General features: G+C 40.2%; 5 protein-coding genes across 5 annotated transcripts; 3 read left to right on the top strand and 2 right to left on the bottom strand.

Annotated features, from left to right (window-relative positions):
* The first annotated feature begins 10,471 nt into the window (after positions 1 to 10,471).
* On the top strand, positions 10,472 to 11,379 carry LOC121799386 (B-box zinc finger protein 32-like). The gene has a single exon (XM_042198747.1). It carries the CDS (start codon positions 10,608 to 10,610, stop codon positions 11,208 to 11,210), a length of 603 nt encoding a protein of 200 aa, XP_042054681.1. The 5' UTR covers positions 10,472 to 10,607; the 3' UTR covers positions 11,211 to 11,379.
* Positions 11,380 to 14,612: 3,233 nt separating this feature from the next.
* Positions 14,613 to 16,374, bottom strand: LOC121801416 (beta-glucuronosyltransferase GlcAT14C-like). Its single transcript, XM_042200898.1, has 4 exons — positions 15,612 to 16,374; positions 15,443 to 15,518; positions 15,264 to 15,379; positions 14,613 to 15,190 (listed from the first exon to the last, which is right to left on the bottom strand). Exons 1-4 carry the CDS (start codon positions 16,150 to 16,152, stop codon positions 14,664 to 14,666), a joined length of 1,260 nt encoding a protein of 419 aa, XP_042056832.1. The 5' UTR covers positions 16,153 to 16,374; the 3' UTR covers positions 14,613 to 14,663.
* A 550-nt stretch (positions 16,375 to 16,924) lies between these two features.
* On the top strand, positions 16,925 to 20,480 carry LOC121797691. The gene is made up of 9 exons (XM_042196360.1): positions 16,925 to 17,226; positions 17,977 to 18,180; positions 18,286 to 18,388; positions 18,944 to 19,023; positions 19,117 to 19,194; positions 19,451 to 19,542; positions 19,777 to 19,888; positions 19,962 to 20,087; positions 20,167 to 20,480. The coding sequence occupies exons 1-9, from the start codon at positions 16,984 to 16,986 to the stop codon at positions 20,281 to 20,283; spliced, it is 1,155 nt and encodes a 384-aa protein (XP_042052294.1). The 5' UTR covers positions 16,925 to 16,983; the 3' UTR covers positions 20,284 to 20,480.
* On the top strand, positions 20,372 to 22,974 carry LOC121797689 (F-box/kelch-repeat protein At1g51550-like). The gene is made up of 3 exons (XM_042196358.1): positions 20,372 to 20,508; positions 20,889 to 21,390; positions 21,834 to 22,974. Exons 2-3 carry the CDS (start codon positions 20,940 to 20,942, stop codon positions 22,811 to 22,813), a joined length of 1,431 nt encoding a protein of 476 aa, XP_042052292.1. The 5' UTR covers positions 20,372 to 20,508; positions 20,889 to 20,939; the 3' UTR covers positions 22,814 to 22,974.
* A 21-nt stretch (positions 22,975 to 22,995) lies between these two features.
* LOC121797690 (kelch repeat-containing protein At3g27220-like) lies at positions 22,996 to 25,730 on the bottom strand. The gene is made up of 7 exons (XM_042196359.1): positions 25,424 to 25,730; positions 25,066 to 25,254; positions 24,426 to 24,655; positions 24,082 to 24,252; positions 23,860 to 23,965; positions 23,464 to 23,670; positions 22,996 to 23,296 (listed from the first exon to the last, which is right to left on the bottom strand). The coding sequence occupies exons 1-7, from the start codon at positions 25,616 to 25,618 to the stop codon at positions 23,132 to 23,134; spliced, it is 1,263 nt and encodes a 420-aa protein (XP_042052293.1). The 5' UTR covers positions 25,619 to 25,730; the 3' UTR covers positions 22,996 to 23,131.
* Between the last annotated feature and the right edge of the window lie 992 nt (positions 25,731 to 26,722).

Below are 26,722 nucleotides of genomic sequence, written 5' to 3'. Positions count from 1 at the left end.
AAAAAAAACAGAAGAAAGCAACCCAAACTAAATTTGGATTTGGATTTGGATTTGGATTTGGATTTGGTTTTGGATTTGATCCAAATAGAGTAAGTATTTTTAATCAAAAAATTATCAGCAGTAAATAACTTAATACGACCAATATAATGTACTAATTTAATACTTCCTTCGTTTTCTATTAATCGTCCACTTTGATTCTGACACAAATTTAAAAAAATTACAAATGAGAGTGAATTAAAAAAGTTAGTGGAATATAGAGATTATTTGCCAATAAACAGTGGGTTAAGGATAACATGCTGATTAGTATTCTGTAATTATTAGTATATGATGAATAACATAATTACGTCGCAAAATGAGAGGCAAGACTAGTCAGTCTAATGAAAGCTGTATAATAATTAATCAAAATATTCTGGAGAGAGAATGATAATTTGCAAGGCATAGAGATAATACAACACATCACTAATAGTAAGTCACAGAAATCCTGTGTCCAACGACCACAAGAATGCTTCGTGGACTCCCTTAAGCCGCCAGCATTCACCACGCTCTTTGATGGAGTACGTACTAAACAAGCCCAACAGCAGTAAAGCCCAAGACAGAGTATCAGTTCGGCATGACTAAAGAGTATCAGTCCGGCGTGACTAAAGAGTTCAGTTCGGCACAACCAAAGAGTTCGGCCCCAGCCTACAACTCGGTGAAAGCCAACTCATCAAGCTCTGCTCTCAGGTCGGCATCAAGCTCTACTCTCAGATCGGCAAAAGCTGCTCGGCAATAATTCAGCAGTTCGGTCTCAGTATTCGACCGAACTAGGAGATAGTGGACTCATGCAAGATTTCCACCTCCACTACACCGACGATCTATTTAGTGGTGTCAAGCAGTCATTAACTCATGCAGGATAGTGGACCCATGCAAGGTCGCCACGATCTCCACGACATCCACTACCTAATAAATGCTGCATGCCACGATCTTGGTTCACTGTATAAATAGAACCTAGGTCAGATAGATAAGGGCTTCGGCTTCTTCTGTTAATTTCTAAAAAGCTCTCTAGAGAGAATATCATAAAGCAGGCCAGTGTTGTAAGCTGTAATTCGCAGATCAAGCAATACAAACCTGCCCCCATTTCTCCCCGTGGACGTAGATTTACCTCAGTAAATCGAACCACGTAAAATCTCTGTGTTGATCTTCATTTATTTCCTGCATTTACAAACATCAAAAATTCGCCGCTTCATCACTGGCGCCGTCTGTGGGAACCAGAGAACCAAATTTGTGATAAAGCGAATTTTTGATCCTTTTTCCACCCCAAAAAAAAAAAAATGCATACCAGATCACATAACACCCATAATACCGTTCGTGATAACCGTGAGGAAGCTAGTCCAGCTCGCAGGTCTGAAAAACGGCCTCGGGAGACATCTACCTCCGGTTCTCACGAAGGAGGAACAAGCCACTCCAGGAGTCATCGCGCTGAGTCTTCCCAGCAGCCCGATTTAAACGAAGCTGTCAAGCTGTTCTTGGCCGAGAAGCAGGAGGAGTTCTTAACCTTCCTGCAGAAGAGCCAACAGCCGGAGAAGACAACGACGGATTCTCCCTCCTCATCCAGACATGAAAGTCACTACCGCAGTAGTGACGTGTCTTCCAGGAGAAAGAATCCTCAACCCCGACATGTTCCTGCTCCTCCTCGGTACCGGAACCACAGGAGAACTCCATCTCCTCCGTACCGAAGAGATGTCGGGTTCGCCATGTACGGAGCATTAAAGACTCCGTTCTCGGACGATATCACCCGAACTCCTTTGCCGCGGAACTACCGGACACCGTCAATGACTTATGACGGGCTGGAGGATCCTCATGACTTCCTGGGACGCTATCAATATAATATGGCGAACCAGGGTCTCAATGAGGTCCACATGTGCAAGCTGTTCCCCGAGCTACTCATCGGGAACGCCAGAAGGTGGTTCGACAGCCTTCCTCAAGGCAGCATCAGATCCTACCGAGATCTCATGGATGCTTTCCACAGGAGGTTCTTTCAGAAAGCGGAAGCCCGAATCACTTCGGCTCAGCTGCTTTCTATACGTCAAGGTCGCGACGAAAAGATCAGCGACTTCCTGACGAGATTCCATAAGGAATGCCTACAAGTAGATAATCTCAATGATCTACTTATCATCTCGGCATTCCAAAATGGAATCCTGCCCGGAGCTCTCTACAGAAAGCTCGTGGAGTGCGGTCCGCAAACAGCTCAAGAAATGTGGGACATTGCGGACCAGTTTTCTCGTGCGGATGAGGCAGACCGTCGAAAACGGTCGTTAGACAGCTCATCCCAAGGAGACAAAAGGAAGCCCGATCAAAGCGACCAGGTGCTTCCTCGCCGAACTCCTTTTGAAAGAATTCAAAGGGCACCGGTACAAGGCAGATTGGGGCCACGTCTCAATCCTGAGAAGCCGCCCGCTCAGTTCGTACCACTGAACAAGTCAAGAGCGGAAATTTTCGAACTACATTCCGATATGTTCGAAAGACCAAAGCGGATGACGAAATCAGCCGCGCGGCGACCTCAGGATCAATATTGCTCCTTCCATCAAACCCACGGTCATGATACCGAGGAGTGCCGAGATTTGGCTGCAGGTATTGATGTTCTTGTGAAAACAGGAACGTTAAAAAAATACCAAAGTAAGCAGCCGAAAAAGAACAAAAGGCAGAGAAGTGCGAACTGCAATCCTCAGGATCCGAAAAGGCATGAGGATCCCGAAGACGACGACGAGCCGCAATACGATGGAGTAATCCTGACTATTGATGCTCTCCCTGCCGGGAAGACTAAGTCGTCCCTAAAAGCAGAACGCAGAGGTTCCAATCAAGAGGAGCCAACACACAAAAGGCTGAAGAAAGACGAAGTGATTACATTTTCAGATGCCGATCCCGTCCCAGCCATCTCTCCTCACCAAGACGCTATTGTCATTCAAGCCGGAGTGGCAAACAAACTGATCCACAGAGTATTTGTGGATACAGGAGCGTCAGTCAGCATTCTTTTTAAAGAATGTTTCGATAAAATGGAAGTGGATCCAGCTCGGCTCAGTCCGGCTCCACTTCCTCTGAAAAGTTTCGCCCAGGAGGACACCCGCCCTGAAGGTATTATCAGCCTTCCGATCACGGTGGGAAAAGCGCCTACAAGCTCCAATACGATGATCGAGTTCTTTGTGGTGAAAGCTCGGTCTCCGTACAATATCATCCTGGGGAGGGACTGGCTCAACACAGTTCGGGCCGTTTGCTCTACTTATCACCTCACCATCAAGATCCCCACTAAAGGTGGGATAGCGGTCATCCGAGGTGATCAAAAAAGAGCAAAAGAATGTCTGCAGATTGCGCTTAAAAGTGCCGAGCAATCAGTTCAGCACCATCAAGCATAGCAATCACAGCAACCGGAGTCGGAGGCAAGCGAGATGACCGAAGTCACTTCAGGGCCGAACTCAATGACCGTTCAGTTATACGAAGATGATCCATCCAAAACGGTCAAAGTCGGCTTCGCAGGAACGCCTCTACTCCGGGAAAAGACCATTCAGCTCCTCAAGGAGTACAAAGATGTCTTTGCATGGTCTCCGTTGGACATGACCGGAGTGCCCCCCGAGGTAATCACTCATCGGTTAAATATTGATCCTTCAATCCGGCCAGTAAAACAGAAGCAAAGACTCTTTGCGGCAGAAAGAAGCCAAGTCATCCATGACGAAGTCCGCCAATTACTAAAAGCGGATGTACTATTCGAGGTGAAATATCCTTCTTGGGTGGCCAATCCTGTGATGATCAAGAAAAAAGGAGGAGGATGGCGGATGTGCATAGATTTTACCGATCTAAACAAGCACTGTCCAAAAGATTGCTATCCCCTTCCGAATATAGATAAAAAAGTAGAAGCTTTGATCGGTTTCGAAATTTTCTGTTTTCTTGATTTATACAAAGGATATCACCAAGTGTTGATGGATGAGAGTGACGCTCCGAAAACAGCTTTCATCACCGATTTCGGCATTTTCGCTTATAAAAAGATGCCATTCGGTTTAAAGAATGCCGGAGCCACTTATCAAAGGATGGTAGACAAGCTTTTTCGGCACCTCATCGGGAAACAGGTTGAAGTGTATGTCGACGACATAGTTGTCAAAAGCAAAAGCACTTCGGAGTACGAAGACAACCTCAAATCCACTCTCGACGTGCTCCGAAAAGCCAACCTCAAACTCAACCCCCAAAAATGTACCTTTTTGGTAGATTCAGGAAAATTTCTGGGTTGTTGGGTTTCAAAGGACGGACTCAAGGCAAACCCTTCAAAAGTTCAAATCATTCAAAACATGGCAATGCCGAAGTCCATACATGACGTGCAAAGGCTAACCGGATGTCTAGCCGCACTGAATCGATTCCTTTCCCAAGCAGCCGAAAAGCAACTGCCGTTCTTCAAAGTGTTGAAAAAAGCACCAAAGTTCGAGTGGGGAGCCGAGCAGAAAAAGGCCTTTGACGAGCTCAAAAGTTATCTAGCCGAGCTTCCAATTCTCTCTGCTCCAACCGAAGCCGAAGTAATATTCTTATACTTAGCGGCTTCAGATCAAACCATCAGCGCGGTGCTTGTACGAGAAGAAGGCCTAAAGCAGTTTCCCATCTACTTTACAAGCCGAGCATTAAGAGGTCCAGAAACAAGGTATCAACCTCTGGAAAAAATTGCTCTGGCGTTAGTAAATGCAGCAAGGAGACTGCGGCCATACTTCTATGCTCACAAGGTATGCGTCTTAACCGATCTGCCTCTTCGGCAAGTTTTGACCAAGCCAGAAGCATCAGGCAGAATCGCCAAATGGGCCATAGAGCTGGGAGAACACTCGATCGAGTACCTACCTCGGAAAGCCATCAAGGGACAAGCCTTGGCAGATTTTCTTACAGAGGCCAAGTTCGATCAAGCAATCCCTGTCATTGCCGAACAGAAAAAGTCTGCCGATGCCGAACTAGCACAGCCCTTGGAATCCGAAGTAGAGCCGCCAGACTGCTGGAGCGGATTCGTAGATGGAGCTTCAAACAAGATGGGAAGTGGAGCTGGTATTTTACTCATCGCTCCCGACGGACACGAGGTAACCTACTCACTTCGGTTCCTATTCCCCACTACTAATAATGAAGCCGAGTACGAAGCCCTCCTTGCCGGACTCCAGTTAGCGCAAAGTCTGCTCGTCAAATCTCTCAAAGTCCATTGTGATTCACAAGTCATAGTGAATCACATGTTGGGTACAAGTGAAGCCCGTGACGAGAGAATGAAGAAGTATTTGGACAAAGCGCAAAGCATCAGCCGAAGTTTCTCCTATTTTCGGATAATCCGCGTTCCCAGAGCGGAAAATAGCCGAGCAGATACCTTAAGTAAGTTGGCCTCAGATCCGAGCTCAAAGGCGGAAGAATTAATGCATCGAAGCATTGATGAAGCCGAGGTACATTCAGTATCTAACTCGCCGAACTGGATGACGCCGATCTTGCAGTATCTGGATCAGGGACAATTGCCCGAGGATAAGAGAGAAGCTCGGAAAATCACGTGCCGATCACTTCGGTATGAACTTCATGAAGGAGTCCTCTTTAGAAAGTCTTACCTCCAGCCGTTATTGCGGTGCGTAGGACCAGAAGAGACGGACTACATCCTCAGAGAAGTTCATGAAGGATCGTGCGGCAGCCACATCGGAGCTAGAGCTTTAGCTAAAAAAGTTCTAAGATGGGGATATTATTGGCCAACCTTGGTACAAGAAGCAGTGCAGCTCGTCAAGACATGCCCGAAGTGCCAAATCCATGCAAATATCCCAAGGATGCCGCAGACCGATCTATCCACTATGCAAAGCCCTTGGCCTTTCATGCAATGGGGCATAGACATAGTGGGACCACTTCCTCAAGCTCCTCGGCAAATGAAGTTCCTAATCGTTGCCGTGGACTACTTTACGAAGTGGGTGGAAGCTGAACCATTAGCTACGATAACGAGCTCGAAGGCATTGGATTTCGTCTGGAAGAACATAGTGTGCCGATTTGGCATACCCCACATCCTCATCTCGGATAACGGGACTCAGTTCACCGATAAGACGTTCAAGAATTGGTGCCAAGAGCTGAATATTCAACAGCGGTTCACTTCGGTCTCTCATCCACAAGCAAACGGACAAACGGAGGTAACAAATCGTATCCTGGTGAAAGGGTTAAAAGCTCGGTTAGAACAAGCCAAAGGACAATGGGTAGAAAATCTCCCTCAAGTCCTATGGTCCTACCGAACTACACCCACAACCTCCAACGGTGAAACTCCGTACAGTCTGGTGTACGGCACTGAAGCCGTGATTCCGGTTGAGATCGGCGTACCCAGTCCACGAACTCTACATTTCTCCTTAGAAATGAATGATGATGGACTGCGAGCCGAATTAGATCTAGCCGAAGAAAGAAGAGAATTGGCGTGCATAAAAGCAGCCAAGTACAAGGAGCAAGTAACCCGGTATTACAACCAAAGGGTGAAGAAGCTGCAATTTCAAGTGGGAGATCTCGTCTTGAGAAACAACGAAGTAAGCCGAGCAGAAAAGCTGGGCAAGCTCGAACCCACATGGGAAGGTCCGTATCGGGTGTCAGAAGTCCTCGGCAAAGGGTCTTACAAATTGGCTCACATGTCAGGAGAACAGATACCCCGAACATGGCACATTTCCAACCTCAAGAAGTTCCATTTGTAAGAGACAGTCCAGTCAGTCAGTCTTATGTGCTTTCCTTGTTTTTTATTTGCTCTCTTTGCCTATGTGCGTTTTTGTTTGTCTTACGTGCGTTGTGTCTGTCTATGTGAGTGTCGTCTCTTACAAATGTAACTGAGGTATCTTGTTCTTCGAAGGCTGATCCCCTTCTTAGAACATATACAAGCTAAACGATTGTGAGTCAAAGCTTCTACAGAAGATACAAGACCACAATTCAGCTTAAACAAGCAGTTCGTCCGAAACGAGCTGCAACAAGCCCACGATTGTGCGTCAAAGCTTCTAAAGAGGATACAAGACCACAATTCAGCTTAAACAAGCACTTCGTCTGAAACGAACTGCAACAAAAGTCCAATTCTCGCGATAAAACTTGCCTGAATTAGGACTAGGGAAAGTCCGATCCACGCGATAAAACTCGCCGAATTAGGACAAGGGAAAGTCCGATCCCCAAATTAGGACAACGGAAAGTCCGATCCGAGCGATAAAACTCGCCAAATTAGGACACAAACCAAGTCCGATCAAAGAAGAGTTCACTTCATGAGACCGTGGACAAACATCAACTTACCCCATACTTTTATCCAGAATGCCGAAGTGATTCACTTCGCTTTTCGGGGGGGGTAGTGATGGAGTACGTACTAAACAAGCCCAACAGCAGTAAAGCCCAAGACAGAGTATCAGTTCGGCATGACTAAAGAGTATCAGTCCGGCGTGACTAAAGAGTTCAGTTCGGCACAACCAAAGAGTTCGGCCCCAGCCTACAACTCGGTGAAAGCCAACTCATCAAGCTCTGCTCTCAGGTCGGCATCAAGCTCTACTCTCAGATCGGCAAAAGCTGCTCGGCAATAATTCAGCAGTTCGGTCTCAGTATTCGACCGAACTAGGAGATAGTGGACTCATGCAAGATTTCCACCTCCACTACACCGACGATCTATTTAGTGGTGTCAAGCAGTCATTAACTCATGCAGGATAGTAGACCCATGCAAGGTCGCCACGATCTCCACGACATCCACTACCTAATAAATGCTGCATGCCACGATCTTGGTTCACTGTATAAATAGAACCTAGGTCAGATAGATAAGGGCTTCGGCTTCTTCTGTTAATTTCTAAAAAGCTCTCTAGAGAGAATATCATAAAGCAGGCCAGTGTTGTAAGCTGTAATTCGCAGATCAAGCAATACAAACCTGCCCCCATTTCTCCCCGTGGACGTAGATTTACCTCAGTAAATCGAACCACGTAAAATCTCTGTGTTGATCTTCATTTATTTCCTGCATTTACAAACATCAAAAATTCGCCGCTTCATCACTCTTGTTCGCCACGTGGCTGATCAAGAAATTAATCAGGTGTAGAGATTCTAGTGGTTGCGTGATGGCCCAATGGGAGGCCGACACGTTACAGTTTTACTGTAGAAAAGTTTGGTGATTATTTCACGCAATTAATCTCGTCCGATGAAAATGAATGTGATGCTTCATGCATTTGCTAACCCATCGTTGTCATTGAAATTTAAATTTTGAATTTTTTAAGTACATATTTTGATATCAACTATATAGAGACGTAGAAAAAAATTGAATAGAAATTATACTATCTAAATATTATTTGAAAGTTGAAACTGTATTTTGAAATAATTTAGATCATAAACTTTACATAAATGGTACATTTATTCATATCCTCTCTAGACATAAATAAAAAAGTACTCATAGTAACATTTTAACTTTTAATAAAGGAAAAACATTAAGTTTATTAATGGCTCAAGCCTCGTCCATAATTTATTCATATCCCCCGGTGATATATTATAGTACTTATCTAATATGAATAAAGAAGTACACCATAGAGTAACATTTTGAATTTTATAAAAGGAAAAACATTAAATTTGTTAAGGGCTTAAGCCTCTTCGATAATTTAATCATATCCTCCAGTAATAACATTTTAAAATACATAACTACTTCAGTTGCATGATTCTTCTTCATCAATATAAGCAATTTTAGAAGTACATTGTCATAAGTAGTTCGGTATAAGAAAAAAAATGAAGCATTAGTAAATTCACGAGTTCCATTCATTATCCCATACATAAAGGGATGATTACATATAGTTATTGGTCTATGAAGATGTGTCACATACTTCACATTTCTATCTTATTAAGATTAAATCTAAACATGTGTAAGAGATGGTAGTTATTTATACGCTGAAAAGGAACGTAAGAATTGAAGGCATGGAAAAAAAAGAAGTAAACTATACCTTTTTTCTATCATTATGTTGATATAGAGATGGATTTAAAATGAACCTTAAATCAATATAGAGCTATCGTTTTGATAAAATAATGTGAACTGTTTATTTTTAATTGAAGATTATTTTGTATCGCTTTATCCAATGCAACATCCACGGGGTAAAGCATTGCTTCGGTGCAAATTGCAAGAGCGGTATCAAATCGAGGCAAATTGGAAGTTCTAGTTATAATAAGTAATCAGATGAAAATACTTAAATCAAAATAAATGAACACTTTTAATAAAAAAATCCCAATTTATTTTTTCATAGTAACATAAATATCTGAATTTTGATTTGTCATTCAAAAATAAAACTACTGTAATTATATTTTGTAATATCTTAATCACTTTTTTCTTTACTTGAAAATTAATTAAGGGAAGCAAACAACGTAAAATATTTATTGGATTATAGATGAAGTTGGTGAGTGAGTGTATATAGGGGGTAGAGAATGTAGAGATGGAAACAAAAGGACAATAAGCCTGCGTAGGCCATATTCAGTTAGACGGCCCATTTTCGCCACGTGTCGCCCACTCCATCATCGTTGTAAACAGAACCTCTAGATATTTTCTACAAACTTTCAATATTCACACTTTGCTACCCCATCTCTCCAATATTTCATTCCTCATCCCCATTTTCGTTTCTCATTACCTATTCACCACAATAATTTTACATAAAAATAAAAGAGAGAAAAATACTATCTGTAATTGAAGAATGTGGGAGTTGAGTTCAATTAGGATTTAGGACTCTCATCCTTATAAATTATAAAGGGAGAAAGTTTACAATTCAATGTTAGTTTATTAAAGTAATGTTTTTGTGACTTTCAATAACATAAATGTCAAAGTAAAATAAGTAATTGACATTTAAAATTACTCAAGTTGTATTGTAGGAGTACACATTTTAAATTAGTAGTGTACAAATTAATTATCTCCTATGCCCAAAACAGATGCCGTTTCACTATTTTGTATTCAAATTATAGAAAAATCAGAATGACGTTGGTGTGTGTGAATATCAGAATTCCCATGCAACAATAATGGTCATGTCATTTTTCTTCACTTAGTGTAGATAAATCCCATTGCAAAACTATATGTGGACATAATAATTCGCAAAATAAAATTAAATATTTCATATAATGATAATGTTAATCGACTACTGTATAATTATTCTTAGTTTATGTAGTAATAAATAGTAATAGTAATAGTAATAGTAATAAAAGTGCGAATTGAAAAAGAAAAGGAAAATGAGTAGGAAGTGTGTTCGAAGGAAACGAGGTTTGTGTGGACAGGGATTGATTTTGAAAAAGAAATATTAAAGAGATTATGTGTGTATCTGTGTGATGGGTTTGTGTGTGTGGTGGAAAAATACAAGAGAGAGATTAAAATAAGAACACATGTTTGTATTGTATGTGGTGGGATTTGGTTTCTTTCATTTTCCAATTTTAACTCAACTAAATAATAATTCCACCCACACCACACCACACCACACCATTATATATATGTGGTGTATTTGGTAGTCTTTGTTTTTAAATTGAATACACTACGTGATTCTCTCTCTCACAAACACCGAGTTTGAATCGCTTATTCACACAATCCCTACTATTCCTCTCACACCTATACTCAAATCATTCGATTTCAATTCTGAACCATATCAGAAATGAAGCTGCGCCTCTGCGAGCTCTGCAATGCGAACGCCGCCGTCTTCTGCCCCTCCGACGCCGCATTCCTCTGCCGGAATTGCGACGTTAAAGTCCACCAGGCGAACTTCCTCGTAGCGCGCCACGTCCGCCGCGCCGTCTGCTCCAATTGCAGGAGCTTCACCGGCACCGGCGTAGGCGTAGGCGTAGACTCTCTCTGTCCTTCCTGTGACGAGGACGATCTCGGATCTCTATCGTCCACCAGCAGCAGCGCCAACAAAGTATACTCCGGCGACTCCTCATCCTCCTCTTGCGGAAGGAAGAGGAGGTTGGTGAATGCGGAGAGCGTTTTCAACAACTGGTGCCGTAAGCTAGGGATCGAGGAGAGATGGGCAGCAGGGGAGGTGTGCAGAGCGATGAAGACGTGCACCGGTCGGCTGCCGTTGCGGGTGTGCTTGGCGGCGTCGATGTGGCTAGGCCTAGGCCTCCAAAAAACGCCACGGATTTTGAGGCGCTTGCAGGAGATCTCAGGCGTTCCAGCCAAGATTATACTAGCCGCCGCATCCAAATTCGATCGACGCCGCCCTCAGCCTCAGCTCGAAGAAGGATGGGCTGAGAGCTAGAGCTACCTTTTTTATTTCCGCCCAACCCAATATTACTATTTGTTTAAGCTTTCTGTTTTTTTTTCTTGAATTATTTACTCCTTAATTCCAATGAATCCGATCATTTTGATGTGCAACTAATTACTACTCCCTCTATAATAGGAGTAGGAGAGTATTTGTCTGGACTGAATTTCACAAGTAAATATTGCATAATTTTCTACAAATACGAGTATGATCCACGTTATGCGATTGATCAAAGTCGTCAACGTAAAAATTATTTCTACAATCCCAATTCACACGATACTAATTAAGATGCTTTCAAAAGCCTGCATACTACTACTACCTCCTCCGTCCCCATAAAATTATCTCAAACTTTTCACAAACTCATTACTAGGCCCACCATTAAACGTGAATAATAATAATATGAGTCTCACTATTAATTAATACTATTTTAACTAATATTCTCCTCATCTCTCATACTTTACCAATTATGTATTAATTCTCGTTTCGTCTCAACCGTCTTTATTTTTTTGGATGAAGGGAGTATTAAAATATTAGTAATGTCTATATTTTTTTTCTTGACATTTTAAGTCATTTCCAATTTATTACTGATCGTATGGAGTAATTTTTTTAATCAACCAAATGCTTTTAAGAATTAATTCTATTAAGGATAATTAATTGTAATGCTAAAATGATTGTAACAAATTGTAGTCAAATATATGCCGAATTTTTTAGGTAATTAGTACTCTTAAATATACAAGAAATAAATTTTGAAACACTAGTAAAAAAGAAATATGGAAGTTACGTTGCGAGGTGAATAAACTTTGGTGGTAAGGAATGTTGAGTGTTGGAATAGCAGCACAAGAATTGGCCACACAATGTAATTTTGGTTGAAAATGCATTAAGTAGTTGAGAGGTCATCACTCACTTTAATATATTGTTCAAAAATGGAATCAAATTTACTATTATAATTTATTAGCTTGTGGTTACAATATTCCTCCTTTTCTATCTCAAGTTATTCACGGTCATAAATTATACATGTCAAATTATAATTTGTGTATGTCCCACTTATCACATTATTATACTATAAGTTAGATATTTGTTGTTTATGACCGCTTAATAGTTAAATAGTAATGCGTTGCTATTTGCTAACCATAACTATAGTCTATAACCTAACACGTGGAGCCAGGATATTAATAAGGATTAGATTTTTTTTTGGCAAAGGTTGGCGGAGTATTGTTTTTTGCAGTTTACCTTTTTATATATTAACAATAATATTATCAAAATATAGCACATTTGGTTTGGTAAAGTATAGTTCAATCTATTCTCTTAAGCTATATAGGCTTCTATTTTATTTATGGTAATTTGCTTCCTCATAAGGATGTCTTCTTTGCATTCATGATTAAAAAAATTTAAATTTTTAGAACTCTATATTGACACGTGAAAAATAACGATATATAATATTAAACGATATCTATAACATAAGAACGGTGGTTATAAGTGCGCTTCACTTGTATGTTTACTTGAACCTAACAAGAGAGGATATCAACTTTATAGCATGTGGTTAATAACTTGAAAAAGCTATAAGTTTACCACATTATTTCATTTTTTAACGTGAGCTAAAAATTGTGCCCTTATTTTGGGGAAGTTAGGTAATTGTTGGTGGCAATGATATAATTACATGTACCAAACTAACTGCCTTAGGCCAATGAATTCCACACATGTTAAATGTGATCCACCAAATGTCATGTGCTACTTGTCAAAAAAATATCTTGTGTAGGGATTTTTTGGTATAATTGGAGTTTTGGCCGAACACTTTATATATCATTCGATGATATTATGTGAATGCTTTAGTTAGTTTGATATGGAGTAATATCTTAATGCTTAATTAGCATTACACTAACTATATTGTCAATGTATTGCAAAATTTTTGTATGGATGAAACATGTGGTGAACAACTTGGTGGGTTACAACTCATTTGTTCCTCTTTTAGCATCAAATTGGTTGGCTATAAAGTTGAATAAAATGATGATTTTATCTAGTTCATGTGATATTATGAGTGACAAATGAATTATTCATGGATTCATGATCTACCATAAGTTAGCTCCAAGGACCTACATCAATCCTACTAGGAGTATTGGATACTCCATCCGTCCCATAAAATGTGAGACACTTCTTTTAAGCAAGAGTTTTAGAAAAATGATAGTACTATTAAAGTAGTTAAAAAGTGGAGAAAGAGAATAAAATAGAGAAGGTGTCTTTTCCGGCCAATGCCCATCTATAAATTTTTGGGACGGGCTTGATTCGATCGGATAGTTTTTGGATTTTTTAAGCATGTGATGTAGTGAGTTATTTAGAATTTGGGCCGGATCATATTTGACAGCTCTAATACTCTCAGGGTTCGTTTGATTGCCATGTTAGGCATTGATAGTGCCTCTTATCTATGCTTATATGATGTTTGATTGTCATGTTATTAGTATCTCTAGGCCCGAAAAAATGGTCAAAGCCCGCTGAGGCCCGATGGACTACCCATAAATTAGAGATTACACTATACCACCCAAATGTTGTGATAGTGCACTGTTTATCTAAGACAGCCACTTTTACCCTTTCACTTTCTCTCCAACTCATCTTTCTCACACCCATTATTTTTTCTCTCTCTTCTGCAACTTCATCTATTTCTTCTACAACTCAACCCAATTTTTCTACAAGTCGTCTCTCTCTTCTACAATTCCATCCTCCATAGTCCCTTCCTCACTTACAATCCCACGAGATTCTTCTTCTTCTTCTTCCCCCTCTCCCCCCGACATCTCACGCGCTCCATGGCTCGTATCGTCAGAGAGCTCCGCGTCGACTCTCCGTACTGGAACCGGCGATCATTTCTTCATCTAGAGTTTAGGGCTTGAGTTAGTGATTTGGAACTTGCTCCGGTAACTTGGTCAGCCTTCAATTTGTTTGGAACTTGCTTGGCGGTTTCCGTTTCATCGTTATTTTGCTTGATTTTGGATGGAATGATAAGTTTGACAAAGATATGCGTTTCTCTTTGTCGAAATTCAGATTTAAATGTTTTCTTTTTGAGGATTCATTTGCTGAATTTTTATTTAATCATTAGAATTTTGATTTGTGGAAAAGCAATTGCTGCTTGGGAATTGGACGAAGGCGAGGTATGAGAATTGAAATCAAGAACATGGGAATTGAAATCAAGAACATGGCTGTGAAGATGATATAAGCAAGGAGATTTTACAATGAAGAGCTTTTGTAGCAAGGACATTTTTGTCATGTTAAACCTTATCTATGAAACATTATCTTGTTAATCAAACAGCATCATAAAAATACTATCTGACACTATCTTACTTTCGGCCCGAAAAGACTATCTTAAGATAACTATCTTGTTATTTTCTAACATAGCAATCAAACGAACCCTCATTTTAAGAAATAGAACTAGCTCTGAATCTCAATTTCAAAACCAACATTATATTACATTTTAACCTGTGTTGCTTCATGCATAACATAACTTCCACACTGACTACTTGCCAAATTCTTCTCTCCCACAGCTCTTAAAAAGAATTTTTGCAGCTTAATCCCTTGATTTGTTGGCTGCACAACATCAATATCTCCCCACATTGAACACAAATCTTGATCACTTGTATCACTCTGATTCAGTAGCTCTGTTTGGTTGCACCACTTTCCCGGCACGAACCTTCCATGGCCGTGGTTGAGCAGCTTCTCATCAATCTCTTGCATCCGGGGATCATCCTGTCTGAATGGTGTGGCAAAGATAGCTGGGGGCATAATTGAAGGATGTGTATGGAGAGTGTGCCTTAAGTCATTGTTCACCAAAATGGTGTTTTGGAAGTGGGGAGTGTTGCATATGACAGTTTGGAAGTATGACCCAAGTGGGAAGACAGCATTGTTGAAGTACATTAGTAGCTTCCTAGGAAGGTTGTCCAATCCATTCACACAATGTTCCAAGAAGCCTCTTGTTAGGACCATCCATGGTGAACCTGCAGTACTTACAAGTTTTGGATGGTTTTGTAGTACTTACAAGTTTGAAACTGAAATGAAATGAAATCAAACCTCCAAATAACTCAAATGCATCTGGCTTTTCTCTAGTTTCTTTAGTATAGTAAATGGAAGCCTTCTTTTTGAGGTATAGACTTGGATCTACTACAATCTTGCTAGCACTATACCTCCTGCAGAGTTCATTCAAGTAAGAAACATATTCAAAGAGAGGGAGAGGGAGTTGTGGTGCTTACTTTTGGAAGGAAGTGGCATTGTTGAATCCCATGAAAATGACATCTTTAGGCAGTAAACTGAAAGCATAGAGAATATCTGCAGATGATGATACTCATGTGAAAACAGATGATCATATCTTTTCCATAAATATACTCCTTAATAATTCAAACTCGAAAAAAAAAACTATACCATCTTGAGGCAAGATTGGGTAGTCTGAGGTGCTCAACGGCACAAACCAATCCCAATCATCGCGCAGCCTGAGGAGCAAGGCTGCCGCGTGGAGGACTGCAGCCAGTCCTGATGCAGCCATTGGGTTGACAGCATAGCTCTTCCCAACAACATCAACATTCCCAAATTGTTCAAACACCACTTCAGATTGAGTCAAGCTAGAAAGCTCCAACCTCTCATAATGAGAAGCAGATGAGTCAAGCTGCAGAAGGTAGTGATTTCTCGGATGGTAGATGGCCTTCAGCAGCCTCATCACCCTCTTGTTGTCGCCTCTCGTCCCGAGGATCCAGTAGGCCAAGACTGGTGGTGCATTAGGCCCTTTTGAAGGAGCTTTCCTAGGCTGCAAATGTGGATTATAACTAACTGTGTTTGGTGATCTCTTGGTTTGATCAAAGAGGTGTGATAGTGTCACTACTAGCACCATTACAGCCAATACAAAGCTCAGAAACCATGATTTGGAAGATGGGATCATTGGAAATAACTTCATCTTATTCATCTTCATACTCAACTAGTACTATATCATTATGAATTGTGATAATTTTCTTCAAAGAAACTTGAAGAATCTAATCTGTTATGATTAGGTGTGTAGCTGGATGACAGGCTACCAAATTAATCATCAATATCAAAGTTTGAAAAATCTTGAGATGTAAGCAAACAACGGCGAAAGAAATAGAGATAAACTAAAGAAAATTGTGGTGGTTGTCAAGAATAATCAAAAGTCCATGCATTCTCTTTTGAATAATGGATACTAGTCTATCATAGTAGACAGGTGGATATCTGTTATAGAGTGAGTCTTAATTAATCTGTGGTAGTGGTACTCCTATAAAATAAATGTTTTTTTTTGTGGTGACTAATCATTAAGTACAATCCCTTTTAATTAAGATTATTAGATGCAAGCATCACTTCAAACTGAAACTTGTCACAATTTCAGGCAGTTTTTTCTGATTGGTTATTGTAATTATCTAAAATTTTACACAGTTACAATAACCATAAGTTGACTGACAGCTTGTAACGAATTGATTAAAAGCATAAAATATTAAAATCACCTATACATTTGGGTTTTAAGTTATTCAGGTTATTCATGACACTTAAAATCACACGCCGACGATATGAATTAGATGGCCCATATTAAATCTAGAACCCCATTTACTATAATATTTTAGGCCTAACTCAAAAATTAATTGTTAACATATACATATTTCTCTAAAACAGAAATTTAATGCTAAAAATGAAAAAAAAAAATAAAGAAATTGTTTGACCGAAATTGATGAAAAAGTTTTATTAATGGGCTGGATTATATGGTAGAGGTCTCCTCGAAAAGCAGTGTATCGCCATGGAAGCACTGTCGAGCTCCGCTTTGCAAATTAAGAGGTTTTCAGAAAGGTCATTGGAAATTCAGGCTGATAAAACCAGCAGGAATAATTTCGCTTTTGTGAGGAACTCTTACAGTTCCAATAAAACCCAGGCGCTGCGACTTGTTTCTGCGCTCGCGCGGGAAGTGGCAGACGATAGCAGCTTGGATGGCGATAATGGCGTCGCGCGTTTGGTATCAGAAGAAACTCTCTCTTTATCTCTGGTAAATTTTAAAAAAGAAAAGTTTGCATCTTTATTTTCTCGGTTTAGGGTTTTTCTAACTGTTGGGTAGTGAAAGCTATATAAGAATCTTTGCTTTTTTTGTCTCTATAAAAATCTCAAAAACTAGTTCGTTGTCACCTAATACTCTTGGTTGATTTACTTTCTAAATAACAACTTCAAATTAGCTACGTTAGTTGTGAGGAATATTTTAGGGAGCTCAGCCTTAATTTGTCTCCAATTATCGAATATTTTGCTTGTCTAATCACTATGTACTGAATTTACAGTCAACAAGATCAGAGCTTTGGTTAAAATCCAATCTTGGTTTCACTTCTAAATTGATTTACATATCCTAGATTTGCACCACAGGTCATCGCATATGGTATAATAATGAATACTATAAAAAGCTTAGAGTATGTAGCATGATAATGTGTCTCTGTGCATATTCATGAAAATTATGTTTTTTGGGAAGTCTTTGAGCCTTAATGGCATGAAATCTATTGCCTAAAAATGTAAGTTCATGTCGCAAATGATTAATGTCATGGCTGACAATTTCATGACCCTAGAGTCTAAAAACTAAAAGCAAGCTATCTGCTTAACAGTAATGCAAATTTGGCCGTTTCATGTTTCTGTGCTCATGCTTTTGCTACCTTGGTCTCATGAGTTAGACATCTTTCCTTATATATAGTCCGTGAACGGATATTTCAAACGGCTTGTTTGGCTTTGTTGTGACGGCTTCTCTCATATCCTGAAGGGTAATTCATCAGATCTCCAACAAATTAGTGTACCGGATATTAATTTGAAGACACCTTCTCTTATGGGATCGCATAGTACTACTAGTGGGGGAGGTACAAGAGCTGGACTTTTCAGGACACCTATATCTGGAGGGGTGCAAAGTGCCACCTCTGCTCACGGCTTACCGAGACCAGCCTTAGCTGTCAGGAATTTGATGGAACAGGTAAAATTTCAGTGCCATATTTTCTAGCACGTGTCGATAGAACTAGCTAAATAGCATGGCTTTTGACACGCGCCTGTATCACTTTGCTTGATTAAATATGGGAAGGCTAGATTTGCCCACCTGTGTACTGTGATGTCTCGAATGCACCATCACCGAGAAGGTTATCCATTTGGTTCACTCGTAGATTTTGCGCCGGATCCTATGGGATGTAAGTCTTTATTTGATCTCGTCTTTGACTGCATGTGGAATTGAAATTCTGTGATTTCCAATTTTCACTAGTGCAAATCTATCTATTGTAATGTTTTTCAGACAGTTTGATCTTTTGAAGAAAAGAATGCCATTTTTGTAACTTTTACCGGAATATTTTTCATTCGTCCTGTATTACTATAAAACCAGAGATGAATTCCTGATTAAATATCAAGTTGTCCATCTGTAGATGTACTTACATAGGTTTCATCCTTCAGAAAGTACTGTATTTGAAACACTTTGGTGATCACACGTGGTTGAATGTTTCTAATGACTTTCACTCCCTAATTCAGAATTATTTTAACCAGGTCCTGATTTTACTACCAGCAAGAAGCCCATCAATCTTCAGTGCTAGTTATCACTAAGATTCTTCATTACTTTGACACAACATCCTCTGAACAATGAAAGAGTTTTATAGTGGCAAAAATTCTGGAATTTGTGATGATATACTGCTTGTCTACTTGACAAATTTGGCATGAATTTGCAGTATGAGTAGCATTTTGACAATTTCCTGCAGATCCAATATTTTCGTTCTCCCCATTGGCTATACACACGAGGAACTTGCTAGGTCATCCAAAATGCACACTAGTTGTGCAGGTTAGCAGCCTTGAGAACGTTTAATTTTTCATCATCACTTTTTTTTGCTGCATCTCTTTTTCACTGGTTTTGAAGAGATTAAAAAATGATCAGACACCTGGATGGAGTGGCTTGTCAAATGCACGGGTGACAATCTTTGGCGACGTGTACCCCCTCCCAGAGGATCAGCAGGTGAACTCATTCTCCAATTGAACCTGATCCTTACTCTTGCTTAACACTGCTTTATGTATTGAAAAAGAAACATGAATGGTGGTATCTCTCTCAAACTTCACTTTTTTTAAAAGGAAAATATAAGAATCTTAAAAAATGAGGCTCGTTACATATATGGTGAATATGATGATGGATCTTAAAATATTATTGGCTTATCGTTCAGGATATAAGATTTGCATATTCCTGAAAATGACTGTATATCTTGTTTGATTACCAGGAATGGGCTCACAAACTATACATGGAGAAACACCTACAGGGACCTTCTCAGCAGTGGGGGAATTTCTACTATTTTCGGATGCAAAACATAAGGTTGGCTCTTATCACTACGTCTTTGTGCATTGGGACCTCCACATCAAACTTGGAATGACATCTCTACCTCTACATTGATGAACACTAGTAGACATATACAAAAAAACGTATATAGTAATATAGAGATGTCCGTATAGGTTGATGACTCTTGGTAGCCCTAACGTGCTTCACAGTTGCATGGAGAATAACTGCTGAGCTGACAAGAGATTAAACAGAATTTGTTTGACATGGCAGTGATATATATTTTATTGGAGGCTTTGGAACTGTTGCTTGGGTCGATGTTAAAGAATATGAAGATCTTAGACCAGATAAAATTGCTGTCGATGGCGGTGAACAGAATCTGAAGGTATTTTTGCAAGCAATGTTTACACCACTTTCACCTCATAATACGTATCCTATGACATTTCTGTTCTTCTTAGGAACTAAATGCAATCTTCTCAAAGCCCTTGAGAGAGCTTTTATCCAAAGAAGCTGAGGTAGATGATGCGGCTTTCATATCAATAGACAGTAAGGGGGTTGATATTCGTGTCCGACAAGGTGCCCAGGTGGGACACCGTTCTTGATCTGTCATATTGCTCCCTCTTATTCTGTTTCTTGATCCATTTTTCATTTGATATCGTACAGTTCAACGTTCAAAGAATCTCGTTCGAAGTCGGGCAGAGCGTCGAGACACTAGAGGAGGCGAAGACAGCACTTTGGAGGCTGATGAACGGAGGCCGAATGCACAATCTGCAAAAATGATAGCATTTATCTCGCAATCTAAGCGCACCTCGAAGAGCGACTGTGTGCATTGATAAACATAGAAAAATTGTTGCCTTTTTTTTCTGGTTTTTCTTCTATTTTTGGCAGCCTGGTTGATTGAGGGAAAAGGGTGAAGAAAAAAAAAGTCAAACTTATTATGCATTTGCTTTTTTCAAAGAAAAGGTTTTTTCTCCCAAGAACGAGTTCGAATTTAAACTTCTTCAGGTGAGTCTTGAACTGCAATAATGCAAACTAATTTAAACATTCTCACAAGCCCATCTCCATGTCATCTACGTACATAATACTGACAAAATTACACATCCTAAGCTGGAAATTCTTCATTGGCTGCTTTGATTGCATTGTGTGTCGATCTTGATTGTCCCATTTATATCAACAAACAATTAACAGCATTTAAGAGATAAATACAGTGAAGTCTACAAGAAAAAGTCCAAAGTAGATAAAATATAGAGGGTATTCCAAATTTGTCACTTTCAGTCCACTACATGAGCTTTGCCAGTGGGGCTCTAACATTATGCCCATCTTCATTTCGATTACTGTGGGTGTAACCAAAATCCTTGAAAATATTTTGTTGCTCGTGTCCACAGCAATCGTCCCCAAGATACAAACAAAAGGGCCGCAGTGAAAAAAAGAAAAAGATGAGCAGTGAAAACGAGGGGCAGAGAAATCAAGAACCTGAGAGGAAAAGACACAGAATTTGTCCCATGGCAGAGAGCAGCAATAATGAATCATCATCAGCTGTGACAAGAATCCCTCTTGACCATCTGTTTTCAATCTTGCTGCTTCTGCCGATTGAATCAATACTGTCCTTTTCGATGACATGTAAAAAGCTGAGATCTTTGGCGGATTCGGACTCGTTGTGGGAATCTGTGTGCAGGAGGGATTGGGGGAATGGCCCTGTTGAAGCACTCAAAGCTTCAAATGGTCTGCCATGGACGAAGTTGTACCAGCAGGTGTATGAGTTGGACTCTGTCTTCTGTCATAGGCTGTTGGCTGAGGGAGGTGAGGGTGGGCCCACACCTAGAGCTTCTCATTCTCTCAATTGGGTTTCTGGATGCTTGGTTCTCTTTGGTGGTGGCTGCTCTGGAGGTCTCTCTCTCTCTTTAAATCATTATTACTGTAGTTATTGGGAGTTTCTTGATTGTTTTGTTAACCCTTGTACTAGAAGTAGATGCTTTCTAATTGATAAGATACTACATGATTGAGTGCCTATATCCATATCACTAGTGGTATTTGAATTAGCTCAAACAGATTTCATGAAGTTCGAAACCATTTATGTAAACAATGAATTTAAGGGGATGGAATAGATATATTGCAATAAAAAACTTGTCTTTTAAGTAGAACAAGAAAGAAATGTTCTTTGGTGTTGGCCTCTAATGATTGAAGTTGGTTGGTTCAAATATGCAAGCCCAGTTTTGTTATAAATGAAGTTGCCCCTTTTGCTTATTAGAGACAGACAGACAGCATCTGTTTTTGAATTTACCAAGTTGTTTCTGGTTTACTACTTGGTTGATGTTTTGTGTGGTTTTCAGGCAGGCACTTAGATGACACATGGGCAGCATACACAGGCAATGGTTTGAGAACATCACTAAAGTGGCAGAAGATGAACTCAGGCATACCAAGTGGTAGGTTTGGCCACTCATGTGTTGTAGTTGATGACCTTCTCATCCTCTTCGGAGGGATCAACGACCATGGTGTCCGTCAGACAGACACGTGGATTGGCCAGATGGCAGTCGACTTGAAGCACGGGATCACCATGTCGTGGAGGCTGCTGGATGTCGGCCCCATCTCCCCGCCACCGAGGGGCGCTCACGCTGCGTGCTGCATTGGCTGCCGGAGCATGCTTGTCCACGGTGGCATTGGCCTGTCGGCCCAAAGGCTGGCTGACATGTGGATCCTCCAACTCTCCGAGGACCTCCGCTGCGGGACCTGGACGGAAGTCGTTGCCGCGCAGCCGTGTCCCTCATCGAGGTCGGGACACACACTGACGCATATAGGCGGGACGCAGACAATCTTGTTTGGAGGTCGGGGGAACGGGTTTGAAGTGCTGAACGACATGTGGTTGTTCGATGCTTCGGATGAACGTCACCAGAGATGGACGCAGTTGCTATTCGAGAGGCACAACTTGCCTCAGGGGCTCCCCCTGCCGCGGGTAGGGCACTCGGCCAGCCTCGTCATCGGACGCCGCCTCCTCATCTATGGAGGTGAGGATTCTTACAGACATAGGAAGGATGATTTCTGGGTTTTGGACATAAGCTCCATGCCTTGTGTGAGAATGCAGCGTTCAACCATTCTTAAGCAGAATATAATGTTTAGAAGAATGTGGAAAAAGGTTGAGTCTAAGGGGGAGAAGCCTAAGAGTAGATCATTTCATGGGGCTTGCGTTGATGCTTCCGGCCGTTTCTTGTACGTCCACGGTGGGATGGTTAATGGCGTGATCCAGCCAGCCGACTCATCGGGGCTCGGGTTCGACGGGGAGTGTTTTCTGATAGATCTCCTCCTCCAGCCATAAGTTGGAGCTTTGGTTTGTGAATCCTATGATTTCTGTGTCCTAAGGTAGGAGGAGTATGAAAGATTCGAGCTTGAACAAAATTTCTACCTTGAAAAGCAATAATATCACTAGAACGTTAGACAATCGGAAAAGCATATGAATAAAAATTCTGTGTTGTATCATTCTGTGATGTACAAAGTTAATTCCACAAGAGCATAAAAGAAGATATCTCTATATTAGACAATCAACACAATCATTGACAAAAGAAAGAATTGGCTATTAAAATTTGATTACAATGATTCATCCAAGGGAAAAGTAATACACCACAAACAAAATTGCTCATAACAATAGCTTTGTTCTCCACATCTCTCCAAGGACCTTCTTTGGCGCTGGGTCGTCCGGGCCTCTGTCTCGTTGCCCTGATGTAAAATACAACATCCCATTCCAAAACCCGACTAGAGTAGTTTTGACACGGTAAGGGAGCTTTCCAATCACTGACCATTTCTGTTATAGTTCACATTCAGATGAAACAAACTCATGAGTAAATAGACTGAACTGCTTTTAAATTTAGAACTGGATAAACAATCCATCGCAGGCCATTAGCAGAAACATACCAAACAAGCGATCAAATAAGGAGTTTAGAGGAATGTTTAAAGAATTTAAAAGAATACCTGGGTATCAAATTCAAATCTGAATACTTCTCCGACCAAAATCATCTTTTTGGTTTCAGGATGCTTCTCCGTGGTACCTCCGACAATGATTAGAGAACTATTAACAATTGCCCAAGCAAACTCAATATGAGAATCTGGCTTTGGCATAGACTGTAACACTTTCCACTTCATATCATCATCTAGCATGTAGACATCGCTATATACAACCTGCAAGATAGTACAAGTTCAGACAAACCTCAAACAACAAAAATATTACATTTGTAAATCTTGGGAGCTCAATTGTCCTTTTTTTTCCTTTTGGGGGGACAGTAAGAATTGGACCTTATTCCCCGTTGGTAAACAGATTTAAGTAACAATGCACTGCTAGTTTCTCTAACAGGTTAAGAACTGGACTACCTCATTCCGGCGAGAGCATTTAAAAATTGGAGATCCAGGTTTAGCCATGAAATCACCCTCTTGACCACCAAATGTATACAGATGGTCATTGAACACAACACAAGCCCTACGTGGAATGACAAGAAAATCAACAAGCATGTTCAACAAGTAACACCTTCCAATTGAAAATCAATAGCATAATTTAGATAACCAAAATGGAAACTGGAAGGAAAAGATGGAAACCTGTGAGGTCCACCACGAGGAATGGGAATTTCAGTTCGCCATTCCTTTTCTAAAACTTTGCCGTCCCTGACAGCAATACTCCAATGCTCTACTCCAGGTGTACCCCTGTCCTCTTTGCTGCCGCCCATCACGTGGAGTCGGCCTCTCCAAAGTTGGGTGGCAGGTGCATACCTAGTTAAATCGTGGCAATATGTCACATCAAATTAGCCTATAATCTAAAAAACTCTTTGTTTTCCCTTAAATAAGCTATCCAAAGAAAATGGTTGATCATGGAAGCAAATAACTGATGGAAGAATTTAAATGCAAATTAAAGTTAGCAACCATGTAACGTAATGAGCCCATACCGTGGAACAGGTAAAGGTGGCATATCCCGCCACTGCTTTGTCTCTGTGTCCAGTACGAATGTGTGAGCAGTTGGCCATCTACATTGAGGACCATATTGTCCGGTCACCACATAAATGTATCTTCCATCTGTTACCATCCCTAAATGTGAATGTGCCATTTCTTTTGGCATGTCAAACCTTTCCCCCCAAGTGTTATCAGTGAAATTGTATATGTCAACATGAGAATGCACCTTAAAGAAAACAAAAACAACAGCAAAAAAAGGATCAGATTTTGGGCATCCATAAGGAACTGCAGTAAAAAAAAGCATCAGATAATGGCTCTATCAAATATAAGTTTCCATGAGCTATATTAAATTCAAAACCATAGCAGAGCTAGCATGAATTCACACAAGCATCACAACGTTCTATCATGTCATACTAATGTCCAGCAAAATTAACAAGCCATCAATAATCAATAATGTTATCTAAAAACATGGCAAAAACTAGAGTAGTATATAATATAAGAAACATCAGCAATATAGGCTAATTCATGTAGGAAAATTCCAAAAAGGTAGTCTAATAATCTGTCCTCTAATATATAGTGAAGAATGCTATAATATCCTAAGTAAACACAAAATGAGAATGAGTGTTTTATCCTTACATAATCAATGGTTCCATATCCAGCAAATACATAGAGAAGATTCTTGATCTGTATTGCCGCACCATCAAGACGAGGCACCGGTGCTGTTGCCATCTTCTCCCAGTTCAACTGAGGAGCATCTAAATCAGCAAAAGTTGCTGATAAAACCCTCCCGGAGACACCATCCTTGTTGTCTTTCTTCTGCTTTTCCTATAAGAATGGAAATCAAGGAGACATGAGTTTGAAGCATTTGGCAAAATGCATTTGTAGGGAAACAAATACTATGAGATATTTTAGAGATTCACAGGAAAACAATTAGGGGTTAAAAGACTAATACTAGGAAGGAAACGACGAAATTATATCGGGGAATTAGGTAGACCTTAAGCGGAGTAGAAATGTTGTGGTGAACAGGTCGGGGAACGATGATATTGGTAGAATCTGGTAGAGTCCAATTGGGAGAAGGTGAAGAGGATGAAGCCCAGAGCAGATCTACAATGAGTAAGAGGGCTAATAACCCCAGCAAAACGAAAACGAACTTTATTGTTCTATGCTTTCCGGGAGCTGCTCTTGCCATCTTTCAGCATTCAAGCATGGCTCCGCCCCCTTTCTGATTTGGACTCGGCGATGAATTAACAAGAAGAGAGACAGATCAGTAATGGCGGCTGTGCAGCAGTTACAAAATTAAAATATAAAATAGATTTATAAATTACTGTGGTGGGGGTGGTTTTCCAGGGCTGGGTAGTGTTTCTTTTAAATAAAGTTTAATTAATCCAAAAATTCTATAAACGCACAAAAAATACTTCATCCGCCCACAAAAAAATAATCTCATTTATGGACGGCACGGATTTTACTAAGAAATTGATATAGTAAGAGAATGGGAGAAAAAAATAGGTGAAGTAAGAGAGACAGTGGGGAAAAGTGGGTAAAATATACTCCATCCGTCCCCAAAGGGTATGCACTATTTCCTTTTTCATCCGTCCCCAAAAAGTATGCACTTTCAATTTTGGAAATTTTTTTCTCTCTAATGAGGTGGGACTCATTCTCTAATAACAATACTTAAAAAACTTTCTCTATCTATCTCTCTCTTACTTTACCAATAATGCATTAAAACTCATGTCGAGCCCAAAGTGCATACTCTTTGGGAACGGAGGGAGTAGGAAAGATGAGAAAAAGGTGGATAAAGAATGGGAGATAAAACTTTCCATTTATACAAATGACATTATCTTTTGTGGACATTCCAAAACAACAAAATGAGACTATTTTTCGTGGACAGAGAGAGTAATATCCTTATCACTCTCTTAAAAAATTCAATGGATCCCCATGACCATTTCAACAACCTTGATACCCGCCAAGAGATGAACAACTCCCGCATGAGCTAGGTAAAGACAACCCAACCGGAGTGGATCTAACACGTGGATCCTCTCTCGATTCCCCCACATGTCAATAAATCGACAAGAAGTGTCACTTAACTTGAAGCATTATACACAAAATTGAACAAAGTAAATAAAAGTCTTGGATATTAAAAATAGGAATTAAATAAGAGTGAACTACACAAATGGTCTCTGAACTATGTGTTTTGCACGCAAATGGTACTTAAACTTTAAAAATATCGTGGGTAGTCCCTGAACTAATGTGTAATCACATTTTTAATACTTTTTCACTATTCATCACAATTTTG

Source organism: Salvia splendens, chromosome 4 (assembly GCF_004379255.2).
Source record: "Salvia splendens isolate huo1 chromosome 4, SspV2, whole genome shotgun sequence".
Taxonomy (NCBI): Eukaryota; Viridiplantae; Streptophyta; class Magnoliopsida; order Lamiales; family Lamiaceae; genus Salvia; species Salvia splendens.
This window is presented reverse-complemented; position numbering and strand designations above follow the sequence as displayed.